The sequence below is a fragment of the Trachemys scripta genome, chromosome 1 (assembly GCF_013100865.1).
Source record: "Trachemys scripta elegans isolate TJP31775 chromosome 1, CAS_Tse_1.0, whole genome shotgun sequence".
NCBI classification, from domain to species: domain Eukaryota; kingdom Metazoa; phylum Chordata; order Testudines; family Emydidae; genus Trachemys; species Trachemys scripta.
Window position 1 is genome coordinate 139,169,071 of NC_048298.1, and position 27,983 is coordinate 139,197,053.

General features: G+C 50.2%; 1 protein-coding gene across 1 annotated transcript; it reads right to left on the reverse strand.

Annotated features, from left to right (window-relative positions):
- Positions 1 to 27,375, reverse strand: P3H3 (prolyl 3-hydroxylase 3). The gene is made up of 15 exons (XM_034787272.1): positions 26,944 to 27,375; positions 22,934 to 23,086; positions 22,446 to 22,629; positions 22,162 to 22,293; positions 20,787 to 20,920; positions 20,422 to 20,511; positions 19,931 to 19,983; positions 19,315 to 19,373; positions 18,374 to 18,498; positions 17,144 to 17,239; positions 16,324 to 16,474; positions 15,970 to 16,087; positions 2,279 to 2,354; positions 1,614 to 1,754; positions 1 to 729 (listed from the first exon to the last, which is right to left on the reverse strand). The coding sequence occupies exons 1-15, from the start codon at positions 27,373 to 27,375 to the stop codon at positions 511 to 513; spliced, it is 2,163 nt and encodes a 720-aa protein (XP_034643163.1). The 3' UTR covers positions 1 to 510.
- Positions 27,376 to 27,983: the final 608 nt, after the last annotated feature.

Genomic DNA, 27,983 nt, shown 5'->3' on the forward strand with positions numbered 1-27,983 from the left:
TCTGGTTGTTCATTCATCCTTTATTTCCTGCAGTCACACCCCTGACTCTCCTTCTCCCCATCTTGATCTTGGGACTCTCTGGTCTAGGGGAAGGAGGATGGCAGGTGGTTGGCCTGGGAATTCCAGATGCTTCTCTCATTTTCACCCAATCTCTGAAGAGTAAGAAAATCCCCCACCCAAAAAGGTCCCAAGAACCCTCCTTCCTCTGCTTTGCTCTTATATTAATATGGATGGTTCCACTGAAAGAAAGGACATGGGGGGAGCCTGGCTTCTTACTTCTGAGTGACTAAATAATTCTCAGGTCAAGGGAGTGAATACAGAGCTGGGCACCAGGGCCCTTCCTGTTCTGCTCATGATGCCATCATTTCGTTTGTGACGTCACTGAGAAGCAAGCTGCATCCCTCCCCGTTTTTGGGGCAAGTGCACTAATAAATTGCCCTAAAGACCTCCACCCCATGTCCCGAAGCTACCAGGTCGGTGTGTAGCCTGCCTCCAGCTGTCACGCCTTGCTCAGAACTCATCCCTGGCTCGCAGCTTCTGGGGTTGCTGCCCAGACTCTGAGCCTGACGTACGTCTCTGGCTTGTGGATCTGGCTCTTCCCTTGGGCACGGGGGGCTCTGGTGAGGCCCCACCACTGTGGTCAGTCCCCATATGCTCCTCGACATCTGTGTGTGACAGTTCCTGCTCCATGTCCCCCTGTCTCATCAGGTCCTCAGCCTCCATCCGCTCCTGCAACCAGAGAGTGAGAGAGATTTGGTACAACCCCTTTCCAATTGAGGTCTCCACCTTGCACCTCAGCACACATCCCTGCAATGGGATCAGGTACACTGTTCTCCCCAGTAGGACCCCAGCCCTATCCTGCAGGACTCACATATTGCCACCCTCAAGAGATCAAAAATCACGAGTAAGACCCTTAAAAATCATGAGATTTGCACACACACAAAAACCCAACCTCACAAAAACCCAAATCATAAAATTTTAAAAATATTTATTACGTTGTGTTTTTTCGGTCTTTTTGTTCTCTGCCTGCCCATTCCTGTGTGCATGTCACAAGCCGTGCTGCTCATTTCCCCACACGGATTGGGTTTTATCCCCTGCTGCAGGAGCTCTCACTCACACATCAGCCCATCCCCTCTCAGCAATTAACACTGTCTCCCACCGCACTCGGTTTAGCCTCCTTAGTCCCCATCAGTTCAGTCCCCGCAGCTTCACCTGTGCTCCTCCTGGGGTTCTTCACTTCCCCTTCCAGGCCTGGAGCTGCAGCAGGGTCCCCCTCCCCCTCCCCAGGCTGTGGGGGAGGCTCTTCAACCCCCCCCTACACCTTCCAAGGCCGGTTCTTTGGGGGTTGGGGGAGAGCCATCGGCCTGTCCTGCTGCTCCCTTCCCTGGGATTCCTACTGAGCTTGATAGGGCAATCCCTCTCCACTGCTCTCCCCAGTGGAACCTCACCCAGCCCTGGTGGGAGCCCTCACACACTGCTCCCAGCACTAGGCCCTGCTCAGGAGGAGGGGTGCGCTCACAAGCCATTCTCCACCATGGGACCTGACCCTGTCCTGGTGCAATCCCCCCAGGCTTCTCCCTCCATGGGCCCGACTACCCAAGGGGCGGCATTACCTGCTCTGCATGTTCCGGAGAAAGGGTATACCAGAGCGCAATGGCACAGCGCCTCCCATGGGTCACTGCCCATATGCCATGGGGATTCTCCCTTCCAGAGCTGAAGGCCACCAGCTTCCCACATTTGGGGCGCACCTGAGCCTGCCACAGAGAGGAGGAAGTGATAAATCCAGGGGTCTGATAGGCTACCTCCCTAGCCCTGTGAATGACCCTCCCCCCATCAGCAATTCACCTGGGAGGCTGAACTGGGGTATGGCTCCTGTAGCATTAAGGAAGTGGGCTTTGACAGGGACTCTAACTTCAACCAAAAGCTGCCCATGGACAAGATGGGCAGCAGGGAGGGGTAGAAAGGGAGAGAAAGAGGAAAAGGAAGAAAGAAAAGAGTGTTTGGGACAGAAAGAGAAAGACAGACACACAGAGGCTGGCAGAGGATGGGATACGGCAGCCAGGAAGGTGTTAACTTCTCCCCTGTCCTGAGATTTTCCTAAATTTGCCTTTGGCTGCCCCAATTTGAATCTGCTGAGTTGCTAGGGCTTTATAGGGATTATTTTGGAGTGGGTGGAGGGGCCTAGCACACAACTGGCTCCCCACCCCCAGCGTCTGCCCTCAGGGCTAATTCGCATCCCTTCAGCCACTCTCCTATCTTGGGCTAGACTCAGACTTACCGTAACGGTCACTGCATCCACTTCAGTGAAGAATAGGTCCCCACCAAGGAAGTCATCATTGAGGTAGAGGATCCCACTGTGGAAAGGAGGAGACAGCGGCTGGATAGTGAAGAGTCCTCATTCCCCAAATCTCCTGACCTGGCAAGGGGCTCCCTGCTGGGCTCAAACCTCCCACTCTCCAAAAAGGCTCTCGGGGTGATTGTGGAATTACAGCCCAGTGAGCTTTATGGCTCTGCCAAGGCAAACTGGTTGAAACAATAATTAAAAACAATAAGAAAACTCCTTGAAGTTCATGATCTGATGGGGTGCAACTTGCATGTATTCTACAAAGGAAAATTTTATTTCACTGATCTCCCAGAATGTGTCAGTAAAACAAAGGAGAATCAATGGACATAATTTATTTAGACTTTCAAAATGCTTTGATAAAGTTCCACATAAGAAGCTACTGAAGAAGTGAAGTCACAAGATGAGAGGCAGTGTTATCATGGAGCAAAAATTGGCTCCAGTATAGAAAATAAAGAGTAGGAATAAATGGTCAGTTTTCATCCTGCCTAAGGATTAAGAGCAAGGGCCTCAAGGGTCTGTACTAGGTTTAATGTATTTATTAATGATCTGGAAAGGGCCCTGGGTAAGCAATGAGGAAGCAAAATCTGCAGATGACACAGCGTTATTTGGGTCAGTGAGTACCAGAGGGGACTGGGAGAAACGTCAGAGACACCTAAACATACTAGGGGAATGAGCAACATGGTGGCAAATTAAATTCAGCATTGATGAATGCAAAGAAACACACAGTGAAGGAAAATAATTAACCTTGTATGGTTCTAAATTTACTGTATCACAGCTGAGTGACAACCTTTCCTCAATGAGGAGCTGTGGTCAAAAAAGCAACCAAGATGCTAGGATGCAGAAGGAATGGGATGGGTAATGACATGGAGAATACCATAATGCCTTTATATACATCACTAGTGCATCCTCACCTGGATACTCAGCACTGATCACCCCATCGCCAAAGGATACTGCAGAACTAAAGTAGTTCAGAGAAGAGCAGTGAGAATGATCAAGGGCTTGGAAAAACCATTGCATGAAGAGAGACTGAACAGACTGGAATCACTTGGGAGAGTTGCCTTAGAAAAGGGGGGGAATAAAAGGGGACTGGGATGGGGTGCATTCACCTCTTGCGAGCGCCCCCTGGTCGAGTGTGTGCGTGCCTGCACTTTTTTCTCAATTTCCTTTGCTCACAGTGCCCCCTGTTGGCAACTGCACTTGTCAGCCAGTTCTTCGGTGATTCAGCCCTCTGGCCAAGTCACACTCTGTCCATGTGTGAAACAAACCAACCCCTTCTGGGGTACACAATCCAAAAGTCCCCAGTGTCCTGCAGCCCTCCCTGGGCTCAGTCTTTATGCTCAGTCCAACAGGGCCCATCATGGTACCCTAGGTCGGTCCAGGCAGGTTGAAAGGCTCCTACTCTGGAACAGAACAGAGTCCTGAGGGCTTCTTCCCTGGGGACTCCTTGCCTCTACTTGAGTCTTTAGTGACCCCAGCCTTCCTGCTGAGCCAGCTCTCTTGGACTCAGTTTGCTGACCACAGCTCCCTGCTGGGTCAATCCCAGTAATGCAGCCCCCTTCCCTGGGATGCCATAGTTCTAATTCCCTTCCTTGGGGCATAGCCACTTCCCGCCAGTGGCTGTTGGGGGGGACCCAGTCCTACCCACTACTCCAGGTCCCGACCCAAGGACCCTTTAAGTATATCAGCCCTGTGATTGCTGCTCTATGTTTCCCTGGGCCACTTCCCTGTAGCCCATCTTAGTTGAGTCCCAGCAGCCAACCAGAAGCTCCTGCCTCACTATCCTGGTTCCTGCCAGTAACTACCTGCTTTGCCCCCTGCAGCCAGCCAGGAGCACCTCATGCTCCTCCAGTCCCTGTAATCAGACTGAACTCTTACGGCCCTGCAGCTCCTTTTATACGTGTCTGCTGGGCCCTCATTGGCAGCTCCCTTCAGTCCCTTTCCTGATTGGCTGCATCCCATGCAGCCACACTAGTCAGTTTGGAGGTCCTTTCTACTGCTCTTTTTTAGGGGAGGTGTGGCAGAACTCCTCCAGCAGGGGGCCTCAGGGCCTAGTTCACCCCCTCACAGGAACATTATGAAAGTCGATTCAATAGTGACTGGTCTAGTGAAGAGAGATTGAGAACTTCTGTTCTTCCTGTCTTGGAACACAAGAACAAGGGGACTGTGATGGTGTGTATAAACTTGGTGGAAAATGCGGGCATTTGTTCTGGGTCTGCTGTAAGACCTTGGGGGAAAAAATGGACATCAACAAATTGTTGTGCTGATGGACAGCCAACAACAGTGGGCGGCCCAACAAAAGCAGCAGTAGAACTAGCTGTTCCAGCAAACAGCTGCCCAACAACAAGAGCAGGCAGCCCAAGGGAAGGTGCCGGCTTCCTCTGGGCCCAGGGGATGCTCAACCCCTGCTCCACCCCAGGCCTCGCCCCCACCCGACCTCTTCCCCCAAACCCTGACCTCTTCCCATCCAGTTCTGCCCCCCCTGCATGCTCCATCCCCATTCCTTCCTCTCCCTGGCAGAGCCTCCTGCATGTTGCGAAACAGCTGATCACAGTGGGCAGCAGGTGCTGGGAGGGAGGAGGAGATGCTAATTGGTGGGGCCGCAGGCAGGCGGGAGGAGCTGGGCGGGGAAAGGAGAGACACTTGGCTGCCAGTGGATGCTAAGCTCCTACTGATTTTTTTCCATGGGTGCTCCAGCCCTGAAGCACCCATGGAGTTGGCACCTATGAACCCAACAACACCACCAGCAACATCAGCTCATCTGGGAGCTGGTGGTGTAACAGCAGGACAGCAACAACACTTGGTTCAACAAGTGGCAGCCATTTTACAACCCCACTGGGCAAGTGGGTGGCAACCTGTACAGCAATGACCATGAGATGGTCGAGTTCAGGATCCTGACACAAGGAAGAAAGGAGAGCAGCTACAGATGGTAGACTTCAAAAAAGCAGACTTTGACTCCTTCAGGGAACTGATGGGCAGGATCTCCTGGGAAGCTAATACGAGGGGGAAAGGAGTCCAGGAGAGCTAGCTGTATTTTAAAGAAGCCTTATTGATGGCACAGGAACAAACCATCCCAATGTGCAGAAAGAATAGCAAATATGGCAGATGACCAGCTTGGCTTAACAGAGAAAACTTGGGTGAGCTTAAACACAAAAAGGAAGCTTACAAGAAGTGGAAATTTGGACAGATGACTAGGGAGGAGTATAAAATTGCTCAAGCAGACAGAGGTGTAATCAGGAAGGCCAAAGCACAACTGGGGTTGCAGCTAGCAAGGGATGTGAAGGGTAACAAGAAGGGTTTCTACAGGTATGTTAGCAACAAGAAGGCCAGGGAAAGTGTGGGATTCTTACTGAATGGGGGAGGCAACCTAATAACAGATGAGGTGGAAAAAGCTGAAGTACTCAATGCTTTTTTTGTCTCGGTCTTCACAGACAAGGTCAGCTCCCAGACTGCTGCACTGGGCATCACAGTATGGGGCAGAGGTGAGCAGCCCTCAGTGGTGAAAGAACAGGGTAAGGACTATTTAGAAAAGCTGGACATGCACAAATCCATGGGGCCGAATCTAATGCATCCGAGGATGCTGAAGGAGTTGGCTGATGTGATTGCAGAGCCATTGGCCATTATTTTTGAAAACTCTTGGCTATTGGGGGAGGTCCCGGACAATTGGAAAAAGGCAAATATAGTGCCCATCTTTAAAAAAGGGAAGAAGGAGAATCCGGGAAACTAAAGACTGGTCAGCCTCACTTCAGTCCCTGGAAAAATCATGGAGCAGGTCCTCAAGAAATCCATTCTGAAGCACCTGAAGGGGCAGAAGGTGATCAGGAACAGTCAGCATGAACTCACCAAGGGCAAGTAATGCCTGACCAACCTGATTGCCTTCTATGATGAGATAACTGGCTCTTTGGGTATGGGAAAAGTGGTGGATGTGATATATGTTGACTTTAGCAAAGCTTTTGATATAGTCTCTCACGGTATTCTTGCAAGTATGGATTGGATGAATGGACTATAAGGTGGATAGAAAGCTGGCTAGATTGTTGGGCTCAATGGGTAGTGATCAATGGCTTGATGTCTAGTTAGCAGCCAATATCAAGCGGAGTGACCCAGGGGTCTGTCCTGGGGCCAGTTTTGTTCAACATCTTCATTAATGATCTGGATGATGGGATGGATTGCACCCTCGGCAAGTTCGCGTATGTCACTACACTGGGGGGAGAGGTAGATATGTTGGAGGATAGGGATAGGGTCCAGAGTGACCTAGAAAAATTGGAGGATTGGGCTAAAAGAAATCTGATGAGGTTCAACAAGTACAAGTGCAGAGTCCTGCACTTAGGACAGAAGAATCCCATGCACTGCTACTGGCTGGGGACTGACTGGTTAAGCAGAAAAAGACCTGGGGATTACAGTGGATGAGAAGCTGGATATGAGTCAAAAGTGTACTCTTGTTGCCAAGAAGGCTAATGGCATATTGGGCTGCATTAGTGGGAGCATTGCCAGCAGATCAAGGGAAGTGATTATTCCTGTCTATTCTGCACTGGTGAGGCCACATCTGGAATATTGTGTCCAGTTTTGGGCCCCTCACTACAGAAAGGATGTGGACAAATTGGAGAGAGTCCAGCAGAGGGCAACGGAAATGATTAGAGGGCTAGAGCACATCACTTATGCGGAGGCTGAGGGAACTGGGCTTATTTAGTCTGCAGAAGAGAAGAGTGAGAGGGGATTTGATAGCAGCCTTCAACTACCAAGGAGGATGGAGCTTGGCTGTTCTCGGTGGTAGCAGATGACAGAACAAAGAGCAATGGTCTCAAGTTGCAGTGCAGGAGGTCTAGATTTGATATTAGGAAATAGCTATTTCACTAGGAGGCTGGTGAAGCACTGGAATGGGTTACCTAGGGAGGTGGTGGAATCTCCATCCTTAGAGGTTTTTAAGGTCCAGCTTGATAAAGCCCTGGCTGGGATGATTTAGTTGGGGTTGGTCCTGCTTTGAGCAGGGGGTTGGACTAGATGACCTCTTGAGGCCTCTTCCAACCCTGATATTCTATGATTCTATGATAAGTGTGAACCTAGTTGCTGGGACCTTGAGCCTCACCATGACTATGAACCTCCCAGTCAAACTCATGAAGATGGGGCCAGGCGATGACCCTGAAGCTCTCCTAGTCACTTTTGAGAGGGTTGCCACAGCAGCTCGATGGCCAACTGATCACTGGTCTGTTTTGCTGTCACCAAATCTTACCAGGACAGCTCAAGTTGCATATCAGAAGCTTGGCACCACTGATGCCCAGGACTATGCCTACATCAAGGCGGCTATCTTGGATATTTTTGATAGCACGGTAGAAACCCACTGATAGCACTTTCACCAGGAAAGATTTCCCCAGGGGGTCCTGCCCTGAGCAGTGCCCCAGAGTGTTTAAGGAACATTGGTACCAGTGGCTCCAGCCTGAAAAGCAGACTGGGGAACAGGTGACCAAACAAGTGGCGCTGGGACAGTTAATGCAGATTCTCCCAGCTGGGGGGTCAGAGTGGCTGTTGTGAAACTGGCCCAAGACGTTGGCTGAAGTCATCAGGCTGTCCGAAAATTATTTAGCAGCTGCGGGCCTGATGGCGGGAACATCCAAGACAGAAAATGCTCGCCCCAGGGGATCAATGACTGCAGACCACAGTGCCTGCTGTGGTGGCACCCTCCAGGGAACCAAATGCCAGGTCCTCCCCAACAGGCGAGCAGCATTATGACAAAACCCCATAAGCCTGGCCCCAAGGGGAGGAAAGGGGGTGGGGAGCCCAGTCCCAAAGAAAGGCCCTCCCACAGGCATCCAATTTCCCCAGAGCAGGCCAGAGATGGAAAAATCCCCTCAGCCAGGAGTTGCTTCTCATGTGGACAATGAGGTTATTTCAGCCCACGACTGCACCTTCATGGATTGCTCCTATGGGTAGGCATTGCCAGCAGTCACCCGGGCTATAGAAAGAGGCTCAGCCAAGATGTTAGTCTCTATATGGATCCATGGAGTAGAAGTGCCAGACCTAACAGATTTGGGGTGCAGCCACACACTGATCACAGAGCAATTAGCAGGACTCAGAGATAACCCAGGGGAAACCATCTCCCTCCAGTGCGTGCACAGCGATATCTGTTCATATTCCACGAGGGAGGTACAACTCACAATAGGAAGCCACACAGGAAATGTATGGGCAGGGGTAGCCTACCCAGTTAATTTAGGCAGGGACTGGGAATTCTTCCAGGAGGTCAAAAAATTATGAGGTAACAAACCCCTGAAAGGGAAATGTAGTAGAAATAGAGAGCCTGAGACATGAGGCCTTGTATAAGGGTCCCTGGTATAAGGCGTAAGGCCTGAACTAAAGTCAGGCCCCGTTACAAAACATGCCTACTTGCAAGTTCACTGAATGTGGCAAGAACAGGGCTAGTATTGCAAAAACACAAACACTGGAAGAAGTGCTAGGTTCAGGACACTTGCATAAACATATTCCAGAAAGATTGTACCAGAACATCCCGATACCAAGTTAAGGTATAAACACTCTCCCCAAAGATGATACAGGGACACAGTGACCCCTCCTAAAGATAAAGTCAGGATGACAGGGTGATGAATAGAGATGTTTTGATAGAATCAACATGTAAAAGGTAAAGGGTGGTAACTAACCATGACAGAGGGGCAATACGTAACTTGTATGTATCAGTGTAGAAAAGAGGGGTCACAGAGGATGTGTCTTTGTCCAGCCAAGGAGGGAATGGAAAATCCCACTGCTCCCTAAGCTGGTCCATTGTAATGGCCATACATGTGTTAGTGTCCTGTAGACACTAGGATATTAGGACTGTGCTTCATTGACAATAAGTAGCCTTCGCTACTGAACCGAGTCTGTGGTCTTCTTGGGCAGTTCAATCAGAGCCTGCTATATGGGCTATCTGGCCAGAGCCAGTGCAGCACACAGACAGAACATACACCAGCCACTGACTGACTACAGAAATGACCCTCAGGGAGGGGCCCTCGAACCTCAAAAACCTGAAAATCTAGCCAGAGTTGGGGAAGATAGAAGATCCTGGTGAAGGGACTCAGACTCATAGACTTTAATGTCAGAAGGGTCCATCATTATCATCTAGTCTGATTATATGCACAGTGCAGGTCACAGAACCTCGCCCACTCACTCCTGTGATAGACCCCTAACCTCTGGCTGAGTTACTGATGTCCTCAAATAATGATTTAAAGACTTCAAGTTACAGAGAATCCACCATTTACAGTAGTTTAAACCTGCGAGTGACCCGAGCCCTAGGCTGCACAGCAAGACAACCCTCCATCCCCCACGGTCCCTGCCAATTTGACTAGGGGAAAATTCCTTCCCAACCCCACAAATGGCGACCAGTTAGACCCTGAGCCTGCGGGCAAGACTTACCAGCCAGACACCTGGCAAAGAATTCTCTGTAATAACTCAGAGCCCTCTCCATTAGTATCTCATCTCTGGCTGTTGAGGATATTTGCTACTAGCAATCACAGATTGGCCACATACCATTGTAGGCAGTCTCATCATACCATCCCCTCCATAAACTTATCAAGCTCAGTCTTGAAGCCAGTTAGGTTTTTTGCCTACAGTGCGCCCCTTGGAAGGCTGTTTCAGAATAGAAACTTTTGTCTACTTTCAAGCCTAAACTTGTTGATGGCCAGTTTATATCCATTTGTTCTTGTGTCAGCATTAGCTCTTAAATAACTTCTCTCCCTCCCTGGTATTTTTCCCTCTGATTTATAGAGAGCAATCATATCTCCCCTCTGCCTTCTTTGGTTAGGCTAAACAAGCCAAGCTCTTTGAGTCTCCTCTCATAAGGTAGGTTTTCCATTCCTTGGATCATCTTAATAGCTCTTCTCTGCACCAGTTCCAGTCAGAATTAATCTTTCTTAAACATGGGAGACCAGAATTGCATCCACTATTCCAGATGAGGTCTCACCAGTGCCTTGTATAATGGTACTAACACTTCCTTGTCTCTACTGGAAATACTTCACCTGATGCATCCTAGGACTGCATTAGCCTTTTTCACAGCTGCACCACATTGGCAGCTCATAGTCCGTGATCAATCAATATACTCAGGTCTTTCTCCTCCTCTGTCACTTCCAACTGATACATCCCCAGCGTACAGCAAAAATTCTTGTTGTTAGTCCCTAAATGCATAACCTTGCACTTCGCACTATTAAATTTAATCCCATTTCTATTACTCCAGTTTACAAGGTCATCCAGATCTTATATGGTATTCCGGTCCTCCTCCATACTGGTAATACCTCCCAACTTTGTACTGTCTGCAAATTTTATCTGGGATATTTATTATCCTACTTTTTGTGCCAAGGTCAGTAATAAAAATGTTAAATAAGATTGATCCCAAGACCGATCCCTGTGGAACTCCACTAGTAACCTCCCTCCAGTCTGACTGTTCACCTTTCAGTATGACCCGTTGTAGTCCCCCCTTTAACCAGTTCCTTATCCACCTTTCAATTCTCATATTAATCCCCATCTTCTCCAATTTAACTAATAATTTCCCATGTGGAACTGAATTAAATGTCTTACTGAAATCCAGGTAGATTAGATCTACTGTATTTCCTTTGTCTAAAAAAATCAGTTATGTTCTCAAAGAAGAACAGGTTAGTCTGGCATGACCTACCTTTTGTAAAACCATGTTGTATTTTATCCCAATTCATTTCTATGTCCTTAACTACTTTCCCTTTCAAAATTTGTTCTGAGAGCTTACAAACAACTGAGATTAAACTAAAAGGCCTGTAGTTTCCTGAATCACCTTTTCCCCCTTCTTAAAAATAGGAACTATATTAGCAATTCTCCAGTCATAGGGTATGACTCCCAAGTTTACAGATTTGTTAAAAATCCTTGCTATTGGGCTTGCAATTTCCTGTGCCAGTTCCTTGAATATTCTTGGATGGACCTCCTGACAGGAACAATGCCCCCCCACCCCCGCAAAAACAGGGGAAATAGACAACCTAACCATCTCCAGATGAAGACTTATTAACGGCTAATGTAGATTTCATAAGTGAATAAAAAGATGACCTGACCCTGAGCAGGGCATATGGACAACTTGCCAACATCAATGGAGAGGTGGTAGATCTGCAACGGTCCTGGTCTGAACTCATGGAAGAGAGACTGCACCAGCTGGCCAAAGATTATCAAACCAGAGAGGTAAGAGTACAACTTTTAGTCCCAAAGAAAATCCAAGGGACCGTATTACAGCAGGCACATGCGGTAGGTTGTTGGAGACACTTAGGGCGAGAAAAAACCCTTGAAAGATTTTACTGACTGGGAGTACATAGTGAGGTCAAGGACTACTGCACATTGTGCCCAGAATACCAATGGACAGGACCCCAAAAGACCCCAAAGGCTCCGTTAGTCCTCTTCCTGGTGCCTGGAGTACCCGTTGAGAAGATTGGTATGGACCTGGTGGGATCCCTGGAAAAGGGTGCATCCAGTACCAGTACATTCTGGTGATAATGGACTATGCCATGTGATATCCAGAGGCCATCCCCCTTTGTTCAACCACTGCAGTAACATTGCTACCAAACTGATGAAGGTTTTTGCATGGGTAGGGATACCAAAAGAGACACTGACTGACCAGAGGGCTAACTTTATGTCAAGATTAATGGGGGAATTATGCAACCTTTTGAAGATCAAGGCCTCAAAGATGTCTGTCTATCACCCTTAGACTGATGGGCTGGTGGAGCGCTTCAATAAAACATTGAAAGAGATGTTTAGAAAATTTGTGGTCTCAGACACCTGTCATTGGGATCAGCTACTCCCACCCCTCCTTTTGCCATCTGTGAGGAGCCCCAAGCATCAGCCAGGTTCTCCCCATTCAAACTATTACATGGGAGGCAATCAAATGGGATCCTAGACCTCCTTTGCGAGATGTGGGAGAAGAGCCCCTGAAAAACCAATGTGGTGCAGTATATGATCTGCCTGAGGGAGAAGCTGGTGACACTGCTTTTGCTGGATTGGTATCCATGGTGAAGAAACACAGCCTGAACAAAAATAACAGTTACTATGGCTGATGGAAGCTTTCCCCCAGTCTTCTCAGCACTGCCAGGATGCACCCACCTGGCCTACACATCATATGGACACCCAACAAGGAAAAAAGTTCCAAGAGAGCCTCCAATTCCTGCCACAGAAGATGTGGGAGATGGTTCCCCAAGAACTACAGGCCATGTTAGACTTAGGGGTGGTTGAGGAGTCCCATAGCGAGTGGTGGAGCCCCCTCGTGTTGGTGCTGAAATCTGACTCGTCAACCTGATTCTGTGTCAATTTCCAGAGAGTAAATGCTATATTGATGTTCAATGTTTATCCTATGCTTAGAGTAGATAACTTGCTAGACAGGCCTGGGGCTGCCAAGTACATATCCACTTTTGACCTTATGAAGGGTTACTGGCAGATACTTCTGACAACCATTGCACAAGAGAAGACAGCATTTTATACACTGTTTGGTCTCTACCAATTTCAGATCATGCCCTTCATCCTTCATAGAGCCATGGCCACCTTCCAACACCTGATGGACCATGTACTTTGACCACATGGGCAGTGTGCCTTGGCGTACATCGACGACATCGTCATTTATAGTTACGACTGGAATGATCACTGAAGACACCTCACCATGATACTGCGATCCCTCAAAGAGGCAGGGCTAATGGCCAACCCAGCCAAGTGCAGACTGCCAGCCAAGAGGTGATTTTCCACAGCTATCTGGTAGGGGGTGGACATCTGAAGCTGCTAGTGGGTAAAGTACAAGCCTTGGAGCAATGCCCCATACAAAAAAGCAGGTGCGTCAATTCCTGGGCCTTGCTCGGTACTACAGACGCTTTGTACCAGGGTTTGCCACCATTGCAGATCCCCGGATAGACCTGATAAAGTACATGAGCCCTAAGAAATTTTGATGGTCTGAAGCTTGCGACAAGGCATTTAAGCTGAAAGAACAGCTAAGCCGAGAACCAGCGCTCTCACTCCTGGACTTTTCCACATGATTCACTTTGCAGACAGATGCCTCAGATGTAGGTCTTGGGGCAGTATTTTCATAGGCGTTGATGGAGGAGAACACCCCATCCTATACCTCAGCCAGAAGCTGTTTCATTGAAAAATATCCTACTTCGTCATTGAGAAGGAAGCCCTGGCTATGAAACGGGCTGTCGACGCATTATGATATTATTTGTTGGGGAATCCTTTTAGTGACAGATCATGCTCCCCTTCTCTGGCTGAACTCAGTGAAGGATATCAACCGAATGATCATGTGGTGGTACCTTTGCTTTCAGCCCTATCGTTTTCAAGTACTTCACTGAGAGGGAGGGTCCATAAGAATGAAGATTTTTTTCACAGGCAGAGGGAAAATGAGAACCACCGGGGAGTACCCCAGCACCAAACTTGAGGGGGAAGGTGTGTGATGGGGTGTATAACTCCTTCAGTTTCAAGAGCAACTCTGGGCCCAAACGACCCCATGCTGGCGCACCTGCAGAGCATGCTCCACTTGGAGGAGGGAGCTTAAAAGGAAGCCAGACAGCTTAGAAGGGGGCTGACCAGGCAGGGAGAAGGACCTGCCTTGGGAGCCCCTGAGAAGGGGAGCTACAGGAGCCTTCTGTGACATTCTATACCTTGGGGGAGCATACTGTAACTCCCATATTCCTCATTTTCATATAATCGCAATCTTACATATAAAAAGCATGCCTTGTAAGGTATCAGGGGAAAGGTTATGATCTGCTGAAAGTCATTTCTCTATCCATATATGTGTATCATTAATGCATATGAAGTTATGAGAATTGTGTTGTATGGTGGTTACTAAAACATGCTGTAAGTTGGGGAATCAGCCAGATATTAGCTCCCCAGAGGCAACAGCAAGGAAAGTAACCAACGACCAGGTGGGGTGTCAAACCCATTGTCCAGCAAGGGAGCGACAATGCAATAACTCACCTGCATGAGGCCACACCAGGGGAATTGCTCAACTGCTTGGAGAGATTCAGCAATGCCCCCCAGACATGCCTGGACTTGTGCTCCCCAAGCATGTGGACTGAGGGTATAAAACAGACAAAGCGGACACATACTGGGCCCATCTCCTGCCCCCACCTATGCTGCAAGCAACCAAGACACTGAGAAGAAGACAAGACTCCAATACAGGAGATTGGCCCACGTTTAAGGAAAAAACTTGTATATAAAGGACTACAATATCCAGTGGGGTGAGAAAAACAGCTTAATCTAGTTGCTGCCCAGTCTAATAGGGTTGAGAGTTTAGACTGCGTGCTTATATTTTATTTCTTTTGGTAACTAACTCTTGACTTTTTGCCTATCACTTAATATCACTTAAAATCTACCTTTTATAGTCAATACATTTGTTTAATTGTTTATCTTTACCAGTGAGTTTGAATGAAGTGTGTGGCAAATCTGCTCAGGTTTGCAAAGGCTGGTGTATATCCACTTTCCATTGTTGAAGTGGTGAACCAATTAATAAATTTGCACTGCCCATCTTGAGCAGTGCAAGACGGTATATTCCTGAGGTACAGTGCTGGGAGCTGGGCGGATTTGACTCTGGTGCCTTTCTCTGTGTGATTCATGAGTAGCTCTGGGAGCATTCATGCAATATAGCTGGGTGTGGGGCTTCATATGCGGTTGTGCTGAGTGATCACAGCACCTGGAGGGGCTTGCTGCTGGTCACTAGCAAGGCATTGTGAGAGACAGCCCAGGCTGGAGACAGTTAAGGGGGCACAGTGGTCCCACAGTCCCAGGCTGCAACCCGGGGATCCCGTCACACCTTCCTCTGGAAAAGAGGAGCCTAACTGCTCGGCCCAGACAGACTGAAGGTGCTGTTAGTACCTTTCTCTGTTACCTGCTCACAGCAGACTGCAAAACTTGGACTAGACAGTGGGTGGTAGGAAGTGGCCCAGGGAGGGTGGCCTTAAGATGGTGGGTTTGTGGTAACCTTTCCTGGGTTCTGGGTTGGATCCCGATGGAGTGGAAGGCCAGGGCTCCCCTACCAACCCCTCTCCACAGTAAGGAGAGCATGGCCCAGTAACCATTAGGCAATGCTTCCAACAAGCACTGACCATCACAGGGACACTGTGACACTGAAAGGTGGGAAATTCAGAGCTACAAGAGGAAATACTTTCCTGCCCAACTTGGGATTACACCGTGGACATCACTGCCCCAGGAAGTTGGTGAGGCTATGCACTTAGCAAGATTCAGAAAGAGACTGGACATTCCTATGGATAACAAGCTATCCAGAGTTGTCATAGTTAATGACCACAAACATTTTGGAAGGGATGTTAAACCTCATGCTTCAGGGTTTACACCAATCCCTAACAATTAGAGACCAGAGTGAGACCTAACATGGGGGGGGCAGATTATCCCACATCTGCCTATGGGGTGTTCCGCTCTTCCCTCTGAAGAAGTTGGTCCTGGCTACAGTCACAGACAGGACACTGGACTAGTCAGATTCATAGATTCCAAGGCCAGAAGGGACCAGATGTCAGGTCTGCTCCAGTCTGGCAATCCCTCTATTCCTGTGTAACTCTGGGGTCCCTCTCCCCCTGCAGTGACCGTGCTCTCTGGAGCTGGGGAGATATTCTCACCACCCACATTCTCAGCTCTGGGTTCCCCTCTAGTCTTACCTGAAGTCCCTGTACATGTAGGCAGGTGGTTCTCTCCAGCATTCTTTCCCCTCAGGATCCAAGAGACAGTTATCAGCGTGAACTGGGTGACTGAGATCCATGCGACCATCCTGGTCCCCTAAAACGGGACATTGCAGAGGAACATTCACACCTTAGGAGGATACAGCAGGCAAAGTGCACTCTGAGTGTGAGGGGAGGGGACACCGCTGGGATTAGGGGTGAGCAGGAGCACGGAGACTGAGCATGAGGGGAAGGGACACAGCTTGGATTGGGGTGAGCAGGGACAGGGGGATCCTGAATGTGAGGGGAGGGGATTCTTTAGGGGGAATATGGCTGGGATTGGGCTTTCTTTACCCTCTACAGCCGTGCGGCACACGAGGTGCGTGAATGAGAAATGGAGCCTTTTCCCAGGGGTGAAATAGGACTCTACTATTTTCCGGGATTTCTCGCTGGCATGCAGGAGCAGTGTGGCATCTCTCCAGTTCACAATCCCATCTTGTGCCAGCTGGAAGGTAAAAACAAGCTTGTGAGAAACCTCAAGCGTAAAGAACATATCTGAGAGAAACAACATGTGTGTGCAAGGGAGCAGCATGCCTGTGAGAAATCCTGTGTTCAAACACATGCATAAGCAAGGATATGAGTGCGAAACTCCTGTGATTGTGCACTTGCAGGAGAGAAAAAAGCCATGAGAAATATCACCTCCATGCAGGTGTATACAATGGAGAAATAGGGCCATGAAAAACACCCACCTGTGTGCCAGTGGGAAAGAAGCACTCTGGGAAACAACAGAGGAAACAAAGCCCCTGAGACAGCCACCTGCAGAAGCAGGATAGAAACACACAACCTGTGCCTGTGTGAAACAGTGCTTCCACAGAAGCAGCCTGACTGTGCTCACGGGACGGTAAGGAGACCAAGAGAGGCGCCCCAAACGGACCCGTGGGAGGGGAGCGTACATGTGAGAGAAATGTGCCCTGGGAACCCCTCACCCCCACACGTAAGAAAGCAGGCCTGTGAGACAGCACATGGACATGGGCCAGAATGAAGAGAACACTCCTGTGAACTCTCACCCACCAACAGGCAAGTGAGCAAGCAGCTGGAGCCCTAGAAACTCCCTGAGACAAGCCATGCCCATGGGATGGGACCCTAACACATGCAGAGGCACTAAGCCGTTTACCTGCAAAGCCTTTAACACTGTTAACCCTTCAAATCTCTCATGGGGGGTGTGAGGGGACTGTCTGCCCCGGTAACCATCTCCCGTGCCGCCAGCTGCCTGAAATAGATTGGAAGGTAGTTTCAAACCTGGTGTCCCTCCTTCTCCCCTCCACCCTGATGTTGTAGCATCTCTGCTGAGGATGGCAGCACTGGGCTAGTGCCCCTGTAGGCTCCAGGGGTGGTGAGTTATATGGGCCCATGATGTCCAGGCTCCAACAATATTCAGGGCCCGGGGGCCCACCTCCACCAATGTTTGGGGCCCAGATCCGGCCCCATCTGCCGCCCCTACACATTCCCCCACGGGTCCCCCAGCCCACACTTGTTGCCCCCGCATGCCTCCTCCGGGTCCCGGAGCATCCCTGCCTCAAGCCGGTGGCTGCCCCCTGCAGCTCCTGGCATCAACTACCACCACAGGGTCCTAGCGCCGCCCCCCCATCCACTAGTGCCAGGGCAGGCTGACCCTAACTCTGCCTTCTGCCTGGGACCCTTCCGTTTTCTGGTGGGACCCTCCACCAGCACAGGGGGCCGCTCCGCCCACAGTCACCATTCCTGCCCCACGCTGGGCAAGGGGCAGCCCCACCCCCAGTGAGGCTACAGTGAGGGGCGGCAGCAGGGGAGGAGGCGCACGTGATGACAGACACCCCCCCCCAACACCCATCACAAGGGAGGCAAGGGGGCTTCCTGGACCTGAGAGGGGCCCTAGCAGCACGTGCAGTGACAGTGGTGTGAGGTGAGTGTGCTGCCGGGAGGGAGAGGGGGGCCCCTCTCCCGGAGCTCGCTGCTGCTGGCAGGGAGAGGGCTGGGGGGGAGTCCTCCTCTCTGGCCTGCCTCATCCCCTCATCCGCAGCCCTGCCCCACCCCAGAGCCCGCAACCCCAATCAGAGCCCTCACGCCCCCACACCCCAACTCTCTGCCCTAGCCCTGTGCCCACTCCTGAACCGTGAACCTCTCATCCCCGGCCCCACCCCGCAGCCCTCACCCCTGCACCCCAACCCTCTGCCGTAGCCCTGAGCCTCTTCCCACACCCCAAAACCCTCATCACCATCCCCACCCCAGAACTCTCACATTTTTACATTATTTAAAAAAAATACATTGGCTTACAAGGCAGGTGTGGGGGGCGGGACTTGGACTTGTTCTGGGCACCACCAAAAATTATACAAACCTGCCACCCCTTGTAGGCTCCTGTCCTCACCTTTGCCAGCCGGAGAATGTCCTTACATTCAGAATCAGTCAGGACTCTGTCAAAGACGACCCGCTGGGATCCATTCAGCTGGTGAGAATCCATGGCGACGGTGATGCCCTCAAAAGAGAATGGACCTGGGCGGGGGAGAGGGAGAATGGGCTCAGCCTTCTTGTGGGTTCTGCCTGGATCTGCAGAAGCAGCTGAAAATCCAATAAGGTCCCTAGACTACACCGCAAGGAACAAAATCTAGAAAACACTTAAATCACTCTCAGATCTTGTCCCCACCGCCTACTCCTAGAAACACAGTGTTACTGATTTCTGTTAGTAGTTTGCAGGGTCGGGGGGGAGGGAGGCCTTGTTTCAGAGTTATCAGCCCCCTTCATTCCCCATATCTGATCTCCGGACAGGAGAAATTATAAACATGCCCAAGATCTCCTGCATGTTACCACAGAGCAGCCTCGGTAGCCAGGCCTGGCCCAGACTGAGCCCTGCAGGAGCTGGGAATACAGGGGTCTGTGCTGGGCAGCTTATAGCTGTAGTAATGTAATAATATATTTCCAAGCTTAGCAAAGCCTCTATCTCCTCTTCTCTCCCCCCTGCAGAACTGATCCATCTGTAACTGAGCCTGTTGGACTGACATGGCTTAAGCTCAAACGATTCAACAGGTCCACACTAGCTGCTGAATCATGACAGGTTTGCTCTACAACTACATTCGCACTGTGCTAAGTTGTTCCAGCTGCAATGCCCTCAAGGCTCCTACTCCACAGTTCCCAGAAGGAGTGTATACTTGGAGATTGGCAACCTGTGCACTGTTGGGTAGTGATGGGAGGCAGTTAGTCTGCATCCCCACTGGCATTAAAATCATTGAGCCTGGAACAGTAGAGGCTGGGGTAATATTTAGCCCTGCCTTTCAGTGGTCTCTGTCTCCCATTCCAGGCTCTTTTACTCACCCCTCTGCTCCTGCTCTCCCACATCCAGATTCTCCAGCCTCTGCTTCTCCCGATTCTCCCTCGGGAGCAAAGAAGAGACACAGACAGGGGCTGTCAGTATCCAGAGATATAGTCCCTGTCTCCCTCCTCAGTCAGACACTCAGTAATAAGTTAGAGTCTAAGGCTAGGTCTACACTACCCGCCTGAATCGGCGGGTAGAAATCGACCTCTCGGGGATTGATTTATCGCGTCCCGTCGGGACGTGACAATCGATCTCCGAATCGGCGCTCTTACTCCACCAGCGGAGGTGGGAGTAAGCGCCGCCGACAGAAAGCCGCAGAAGTCGATTTTGCCGCCGTCCTCACAGCGGGGTAAGTCGGCTGCGATACGTCGAATTCAGCTACGCTATTCACGTAGCTGAATTTGCGTATCTTAAATCGACTTCCCCCTGTAGTGTAGATGTACCCATAGATTCCAAGGTCAGAAGGGACCATTGTGATAATTTAGTCAGACCTCCTGTAGAACACAAGTAATACACCCCCATCTCTGCTAGTTCACCCCTTTCCCTTCCAAGCATCATCACTCCCATACTCAGCACGCCTCCAACTCAGTCCCAGTAGGCTGGTTTGGCTCTTACCTGTGTTTCTGCTTCAGACTTCCAGGAATCAGCTCATCAGGGGTCCAAGGGTCCTAAAGAAACAAAACCAGGGACTCAGTCACCCAGCAAACCACTCCCATGCTGGATCAGACAAATGGACCTGCCTAGTTCAGTGCCCCATTTCTGCCCAGGACAGATTAGACCACTGGGCCTGTCTAGTCTGTGTCCCTGCCTCTGATGCTGCTCAAAGGGATGCATAAAGTCCCAATATTGCCCCACATGGGAATTCCTTCCTGCTCCTTCACCCACAGCTGGGGCTTATCTCGGGTCCCAGGAGCAGGAGAAAGGAGGGCTTTGAGGATCTTCTTTTCACCTCGGAGGTCATTCTCACTCACATCAGTGTCTAACCCTTACAGTGCCACGATAATACCTTGCTGTAATGAGTTCCACAGATTAATGAGCAATAAATTGCCCTCATGAGACTAGGGTAGGGAGAACTCAGCCCTCTGAAAGAAGATGCAGCTACTTACAGGGTCATTAAAAGTTCCTCCCAGATGCTCCACTGCATAGTAAATCAACTTCTTCTCCATCAGAGACCTCTGCACATAGTGATGAATATTCTGGAGATGCACACAACTGTCAAACAACTGTCCCACAAAGGGGATCCAACCCTACCCTGGGGAGACCCCCATCTATACCCCAACCCCACACAAGCATGCTGATTCTGCCCTGATGATCTGTATGTGGGGGAGTCACTCTCCATCTTCATTCAGCCCTGGGCTCTGCACACCCACACATAGAGGCATCTCTCCCCAATAGGACCGCAACGATGGCCCAGCCATAGGGGGTGAGAGGAAATTCAGAGAAAGCAGAATTGAAGGAGTGTTGCTGGTACCTCTCTGGCTGTCATTGATGCTTCCTCTCCCAGCTCCGCCTGATACCTTTTCATCTTCTCCAGCATCAGTTCATCCGAAGGATAGAAGAGCAAGTAAGAAGCAGCACATTCAGCAGCCAGTGCCTGGTTCCCAACTGGGACAGAGGCAGAGAAGGAGATGGGCATAGTAAGGCTCTGCAACTATGGCTCAGATCCTCAAAGGTATTTAGGCATTTAACTCCTATTGAGATCAATGGCCATTAGGCACTTACATACCTCTGAAGATCTGGGACTATGAAGCTATTGTTATTAGTAAATATTTTATAAAATGGCAGCGTCCAGAGGGCCCAGTCAGGATCAGGGCCCCATTGTGCCAGCTGCTGCAGATGCACAAAAAGACGCTCCCTGCCCTGACAGGCTTATGATCTAAAGGCAGAAACTGATGAAGGGTGGGCGATGGGGCTACAACAGACAAACAGTGAGCCTGGGGAAGAACTGGCTCAGTTTGCTAGCTCCAAGGAGCTTTCTCAGTGGGGTTAGAAGGTTGTGGGGGGAGGGGGAGGACAGGAGAAGGGAAGGATGGGAAAAGAGACTGCCACAGCTTGTCACCTGCCTGGCTGTGATCAGCAGGCTGGGTTTGGGAGGCCTCATGGCATGGGTCAGGGGACTGGAGGAGGATGAGGCAGTGGCTGTTTGGATTTTACCCGGGTGTTTTCCCCATGCACAGGGGGCAGCATGGGAGGGAGCATGCGGGGCTGAAGGGAGAAACTGACTGGTGGTGGTGGGAATACTGGCAAAGTGACCATGGGGATCAGTCTCACTAGATCAGCCAGGCAGGGCAGAGTTAATTCACAAAGGGCTTTACTGGGAAAGCCAAGGGGTTTGTATCTGACAGGGAGATGTAGGGGGAGCCGGCAGAGGGAGGCTGACATGGTCAGAGCCCCAAGAAGGTGATTTTAACAGCAGCGTTCTAAACAGACTTGAAAGAAGGAAGGGCTGGAGAAGAAGAGGTCACCATAGTCAAGATGTGAAATGAGGGGGGGTGGGGCGAGAGTTTTGGCCATGGGGACAGAGAGGAAAGCCCAGATTTTAGAGAAAAGGGGCCAGATTAAAAATGATCTGAACATGTGGGTCCAGTGAGAGCGGTAATTCAAAGACGGACCCTGGCTTACGGGCCTCAATGCCTGAGAGGATGGTGAGGCTGTCCATGGTGATGAAGAAAAGGAGCAATGGGGATGGGCTTGGAGGAGAAGAATCAAGAGCTGAGTTAGGCTTGCCCATCCACCTGGTATCACACTGCCCCAGCTGGGTACAGAAGAGCTGGGCAGCTGCAGGGGCTTCCTCTCTCTACTCGCTAGTGTCACAGCACCACCTGCTGGCCTGTGTCTCTGCTTACCTTGATCATAAGCAAACTGCAATAAATCCAAATGGGATGGTATGAAATCGTCTGTGGCTGAAATCCGTCCTGGCTTGGTGGCAACTTCAAGGACACAGTGCTGCCTGCACTTCAGGACCTGAATATAGTGGGCTGAAATGGAAAGAGAGGGAATGAAGGGCAGCACCTCCAGCAGTATAATAGTTCCCCCTCTGCCAGGCCAGGATGCTGGGAGATGGAATGTGTCCAGAGTAGGAAGAATGACATGTCCAGCAACACAGCACCCCTCAGTGCCTCTACATTACCTGCGATGGCTTCATAAAGGCCAGGTTGCATCTCCTCCTCTGTGCCATCCTCCTGGGGCCCCTCGCACAGAGCTCGACAATCCTCCAGTGCCAATAGTACCTCTTTGAGTGACTCCTCCAGCTTCACAGCAGCCTGCAGGTACTCTTCCACATTGTACTGCTGCACCCCAGTCTCGTATGCCTCCTGCAAGGAACAGTGCCGTGTTCCCTGGTTAATGTCTGGGCTCCACCCTTCTTGCTCAGTTGGTAATGGGTTACCCAGGACTTTGGGTCACTCAGAGGGCAGCGCTGCCATCTAGGGGCCTGTTTGGATAATACATTGTTTGTATTGGCTATGGAAACCCCCAGGTCTCAGGCTGTGACCCCTGTGGGGAGATGGAGCAGGGGTGGGGAAGCCAGGCTTTATCTTGGGCCCTGACCACTAGGAGTAATTTGGCAGGCTTTGCTGAGGTGTTCCCCAAGTGTACAGATCTCCATGAGGAACTCACCCAGTATAGCGTGGCCTGCAGGTCTCGGAAACTCTCTAGCTTCACCCCTGCCATGCGCTGATATTTCTCCATGTCCTCACGCATCTGTAAGTGCTGAGGATTGGCCACGAAAAACGTGTGAGCTGCTGACACCGCTTCATCCAGCTTCTTCAGCTGCAAAGACAAGACAGTCCAGACAGAGCAATTGCCATGTCCTGGGCAGACCCTTCACATATCTAAAAATCCCACCCCACCAACCGCTTCCCACATGCCTTTAGCTGTCCTTGCATTGGAACTGTTTTTGTAGAATAGGCCTAAAATCAATGTGCCATGTTGAACCCTTTGGATATGATGAGATGCGAACTCATCCACATACCTCCCTCATTTCCCCATCTGCCTGCCTGAGCCTCCCACCCTATTTTGTGCCCCATCCGTCTTCCATGTCCGGCATTGTAGTTATTATTGTAGGACCTACTTATAAACAGTGTCATGCTGTCCCTTGCTAGACGTGATGGGATGAAACCTCTACTCTGGTGTTCCCACCCATTCCTGATTTTCTTTCACTCTTCCCCAGCTGATTGCCTAATTCTCGAGGATCTACACACAAACAATACACTATCCTGCTTGCTGGGTGAGTGGTGGTGGGCCAGACACAGGCTGTTCCCATTGTCAGATTGGTGTCTCTTTGCTGGGTAGCCTAAAAATCACAGGGGGCAGGTGTGGGAATGTAAGAGTCACTAACACCTGTGCATATGCACAACCCTAGCTTGACAGTGGCACTAGGGCTGGAAGCTGGAGAAGTAGAGCCAAGACTCCAGGGTTTTCCCCAGGAATTGAAATTAGGGGGGGTGTTTGAATTTACAGGGAGGGGGTCAGGGCCGATGAGGGCTGAGACCGTGAGGGTGAAGGTGGGCTGTATGGCACCATAGTAAAAACTGAAAACTGACCATTTTATTAGATTTAACTCATGTTTTGAAATTATCACACAAATTAAAGTTGGCTACTCAAGCATTCTATGAAGCATGACATCTACATCCTTCTTGGTTTCTTGTTATCATTTTGTATAACTCTGTTAATGAACTTCTTGAATGCAACGCGTTCATCTTTGGTGGCTTCTCATGTGTCCAGTACTTCCATTCCTTCAATTGATATGCTCATTAGTTCATTCACATGATCAGGCAGAAGACGACTTCTTTCAGAACACAAAATTCTATTCAATGATGAAAGAGAACACGCAACTGTAGCTGTTGTGACTGGGAGTGGCAAGAGATGAATTCCTACTTCTTTCATCCCAGGAAACATAGCATAAAGATTGGGTCGAGCCACTAGTGATGACAAAAAAGAAGTTGAAGTCAAATCTTCATTCATTTGTCATATGATATTCCACTCTGTGTTCAAATTTTCTATTCTGTCCTGAGCACATGGCAGCCTCATTGCTGGTAGTGCCTCACTTCATTCAACTGTCAGTGTTTTATAGGACAGGGATCTGTAAAAGCTACGTAGAGGTTGAGTAGAATCTAGAAGTCACTGTTGTAGATTTTTAAGAATAAAGTCTGTGTACTTTTTCAGTTGTCTTAAACACTTCTTGTCCTCTTCACTTAAGGATTCAATATAAATGCCTTCATTAGTCAACTTCTGGACTGAAGTCTTTGCTTCTTCCAGTACTTTTTCAATGGATAGATCTCTGATTGATTCAAATGTAGCTTCTATTGCTGGACAAAGATCTACTACTGTTGTAGCAAATGCCTGGATGGCCTTGTTTAATAACCCAAGTGGTTTCAACAGTAGACTTACAGGAGAGAAAATGGCAATAGTCTTCTCTGAACGTAGAAGCAAAAGTAATCCACCAGCCTCACTACTTAGATCCATCCCAGCTTGGTAGATACTTTCAAAGCCAGTAATAACAGCTGGAGTAATTTTAAGACAACAGCCAAGGATCGCTCATGAGAAAGCCAGCGGGTTTTCCCAGATTGGAATAATTTGAACTTCAGTCCCAGTATATCTTCTATATTTTCCAAGATATTCAGTCTTTTTGGACTCTTGCTGAAAAAAGAATATAATGAAGACATTCAATTTATAGCTTTAAAAATGTCTTTTGAAGAGTCTGCAGCTTGTACTAGTGCAGTGTGTATAGGAGAGATTAGGGTTACACTTTTTTCTGAGCAAAATTTGTACTCCACCATGTCTTCCAGAGAAGTTTGCAGCTCCACCAAATGCACATCTGTTTGGGGTCCAGTTGACAAGCATTTAACTCTTCTAAGATGTGGGTTGTCACAGAGGGAGCCAATGTGTTTTCTATAACTTGAACATGTAGAAATGCATCTACTGGCCTACCACTGACATCAAGATAATGTACACAATGACTTAATACTTGCCCATTTGCATCAGTGCATTCATCAGCCATGTATGCAAATTTTTTGAATGTGGTGAGCGAGGTCTTCACTTTTTCAACTGTTGAGTCTTTCACTGTTGCACTATATGCTTCTAGCCCGTCAGTTGAGTTTCTTGCAGAAAGATAGTGAACATTTGCTGGTCTTGTTCGGAACCAGTGTTCAACTTCAGGATGAACAAGTGACAATGCACTTAAAATTGGCCTCCAGTTTGTAATGTGTGGTATCTCTTGCTTAAATAGAAAGTATGATGCCACACCCATGTTTGTTCACATGTCTCTTGAGGTTCCACCCAGCTCACAGTGATTTCAGCTGAGCTCTCAGTGAGGGAACCTTGCTACTAGTGCAGACTAGACCCTATCTTCCACTTAGACCTGATTATCAGTGATTTCAGGTGTAGTGGTCACTTAACAAAACAAAAGACAATCTATGGAGCCTAATCAGCTCTGTCTTTAAACAGTGGAGAGGGGAAGGTCAAATAGCACTTGTGACTCAGGCAGGGCCGGCTTTAGGCCGATTCCCCAGAATTGGGCCCCGTGGGTAAGAGGGCCCCGCGCCTAAGAGGGCCCCGTGCCTTAGGCTCACCCAGCAGCAGTCCGCTCTGGTGGCATTTTGGTGGCGGCGGCGGCGGCGGCGGCGGCGGCGGCAGCGGCAGCGGGGGGGGGGGGGGGGGGGGGTCCGCCCCGGGGTCTTCGGTGGCATTTCAGCGGTGGGGGCTCCTTCAGTGCCGTGGAAGACCCCCCCGCCGCCGAAGTGCCGCCAAAGACCCAGACCGCCGCCGGGTATTCAAATCGGGCACCACAGGTCCTAAAGCCGGCCCTGGACTCAGGCAGACCTTCAAGCAAAACCACCTGTCCCCACCCTCTCTCTTGATGCCCTCAATCAGCACAAGCTAAGTACAGTTCTACTGCCCTTTACTCATACAATAAGAATAACATTTCATTCCCCACCCCCACATTCAAGTGATTTGTAACCCAACCCCAGCCAAAATCTATCACTTGGGCAACACAGCTCTGTTTGCTGGATACCTAGGTAGGTGTGACTGTACATACAATCTGGTCCTGAAGCCTTTCCCCTCAGCCCCAGCTCATCACTAGCTGTCAGGGAGAGCTCATTTAGACTTTGCTTACAAATCATAATTTGGCCAATGTCACCGAAATGAATGCACTGACATCGTCATAAAAACAAAAGCTGTATAAGGAAGCTAGTCTATGTTCATACTTTTCAAATCTATTATACTTTTTCAGATACACATTTTATCATACACTTTATATGCTTTTAAAGTGTGTATTAAGGTTTCAATTTCAATTCAAATTTCCAAACAATCCCTAAATTGGCAACACTTCATATAACTAATTAAAAAAAAAGGGGGGGGGGAGCGTGTTGGGGAAATTCAGTGTGTGTGTGTGGGGGGGGGGGGGCGTGTAGGGAAATCCCTGAAAGACCCTGACTGTACCTGGGAGGCATGGGGACTCTGATTCCTCCCAGGGACGTTCCCCAAGCCTTCCTGTCACAGCGGCAGCCCTCCCACTGGGCCCCTCCCCAGCAGAGGGGTGCAGTCGGGGGAAGGAAACTAGGAGACAGAAGGATGTCGTGTAGCCACATCAGCAGCGGGGATAGGACCTTGCTCCCTCCCCTCACCTGGAATAAGGCCACCTGGAGGTAGTTGTAGGGCTCCCTCTGCTCGAAGTCCTCCTGGATCTCCCTGCTGGCCCTGTGAAGGGAGGGCTCCGAGCCCAGCCGGCGCCCCAGGCACTCCCCCAGGCACTCCGCGCGCTGCAGGAACTTGTCGAAGAAGCGGGTCTCCCAGGAGGGAGCGGCCAGCGGGTCCGCGAAGCCGGCCTCTTCCCTGCATCTGCCCTGGCAGCCGCGCCGCGCCACCAGCAGCTGCGAATAGCTGTGCAGGGCGCGCTGCAGCAGCTCGGCCGCCCGAGGCCAGTCCCGCGCGAAATAGGCCCGGACCCCATCAGCGTAGAGCAGATCGTAGGGGAGCAGCCGCCCCGAGCCTGGAGAGAAGACGGACGTGCCCGGGCCAGAGAGGGCGAGGAGGAGGAGGAGGAGGAGGGAGGCCATGACAGAGCAGGGGGAGAGGGCTGCAAAGGGCTGGCTGAGTGCAGGGGAGAGAGAGAAGACGCACCTAAAGGAAAGGGCTCGGGGCAGAGGGACCCCACCGCGGGGCTCGCTGGAAGAAGGAGGCGGAGGCGCTGCTCTCGATGCTGTTTGGCTCGGATGGGAGAGGGGAAGTTGGATGCAGAGACCAGGGAGGCGCTAGGGGTTAGAAATTCTTCCCAGAGCTTCCCAAGTGGCGAGCCAAGGCAGCGGAGCGGGGCCTGGGCCGTGTGCGTGGCTTGTTTGGAGGGAAGAAGTCTGTAGAAAGGGATTCCCCTCCCTGCTGGTCCCTTACACCCGGCCGGCAGGAATCAAATCTGGATCGAGCGGGGTCAAGCAGAGGGGGCATTTTAGCGTTCGCACCCAACCCACTGTAATGTGTAAACCACCGCCCCCTCTCCCCTGGACCTCCCACTCCCAAATCCCCTGCCTGGAGCAGAGGTTAAAGGCTGGCAGCCAAGCAATTACGGCGGACACTGGTGTCTTGATTTGCAAAGGTACCAAGTATCTGCAGCACCATTGACTGCAGTAAAGGTTGGCTCAGCACCTCTGAAAATCAGGCCAGCTCCATA

What these genes read in the sequence shown, in the direction of transcription:
- P3H3 (XM_034787272.1), bottom strand. Translation starts at nt 27,375, where the DNA reads ATGGCCTCCCTCCTCCTCCTCCTCCTCCTCGCCCTCTCTGGCCCGGGC. An exon ending in AGTCTGAAGCAGAAACACAG is followed by an intron (nt 19,374 to 19,930) that starts GTAAGAGCCAAA and finishes TTTGCTCCCGAG; the next exon opens with GGAGAATCGGGAGAAGCAGA. An exon ending in ACATTCTCCGGCTGGCAAAG is followed by an intron (nt 17,240 to 18,373) that starts GTGAGGACAGGA and finishes AATCTATTTCAG; the next exon opens with GCAGCTGGCGGCACGGGAGA.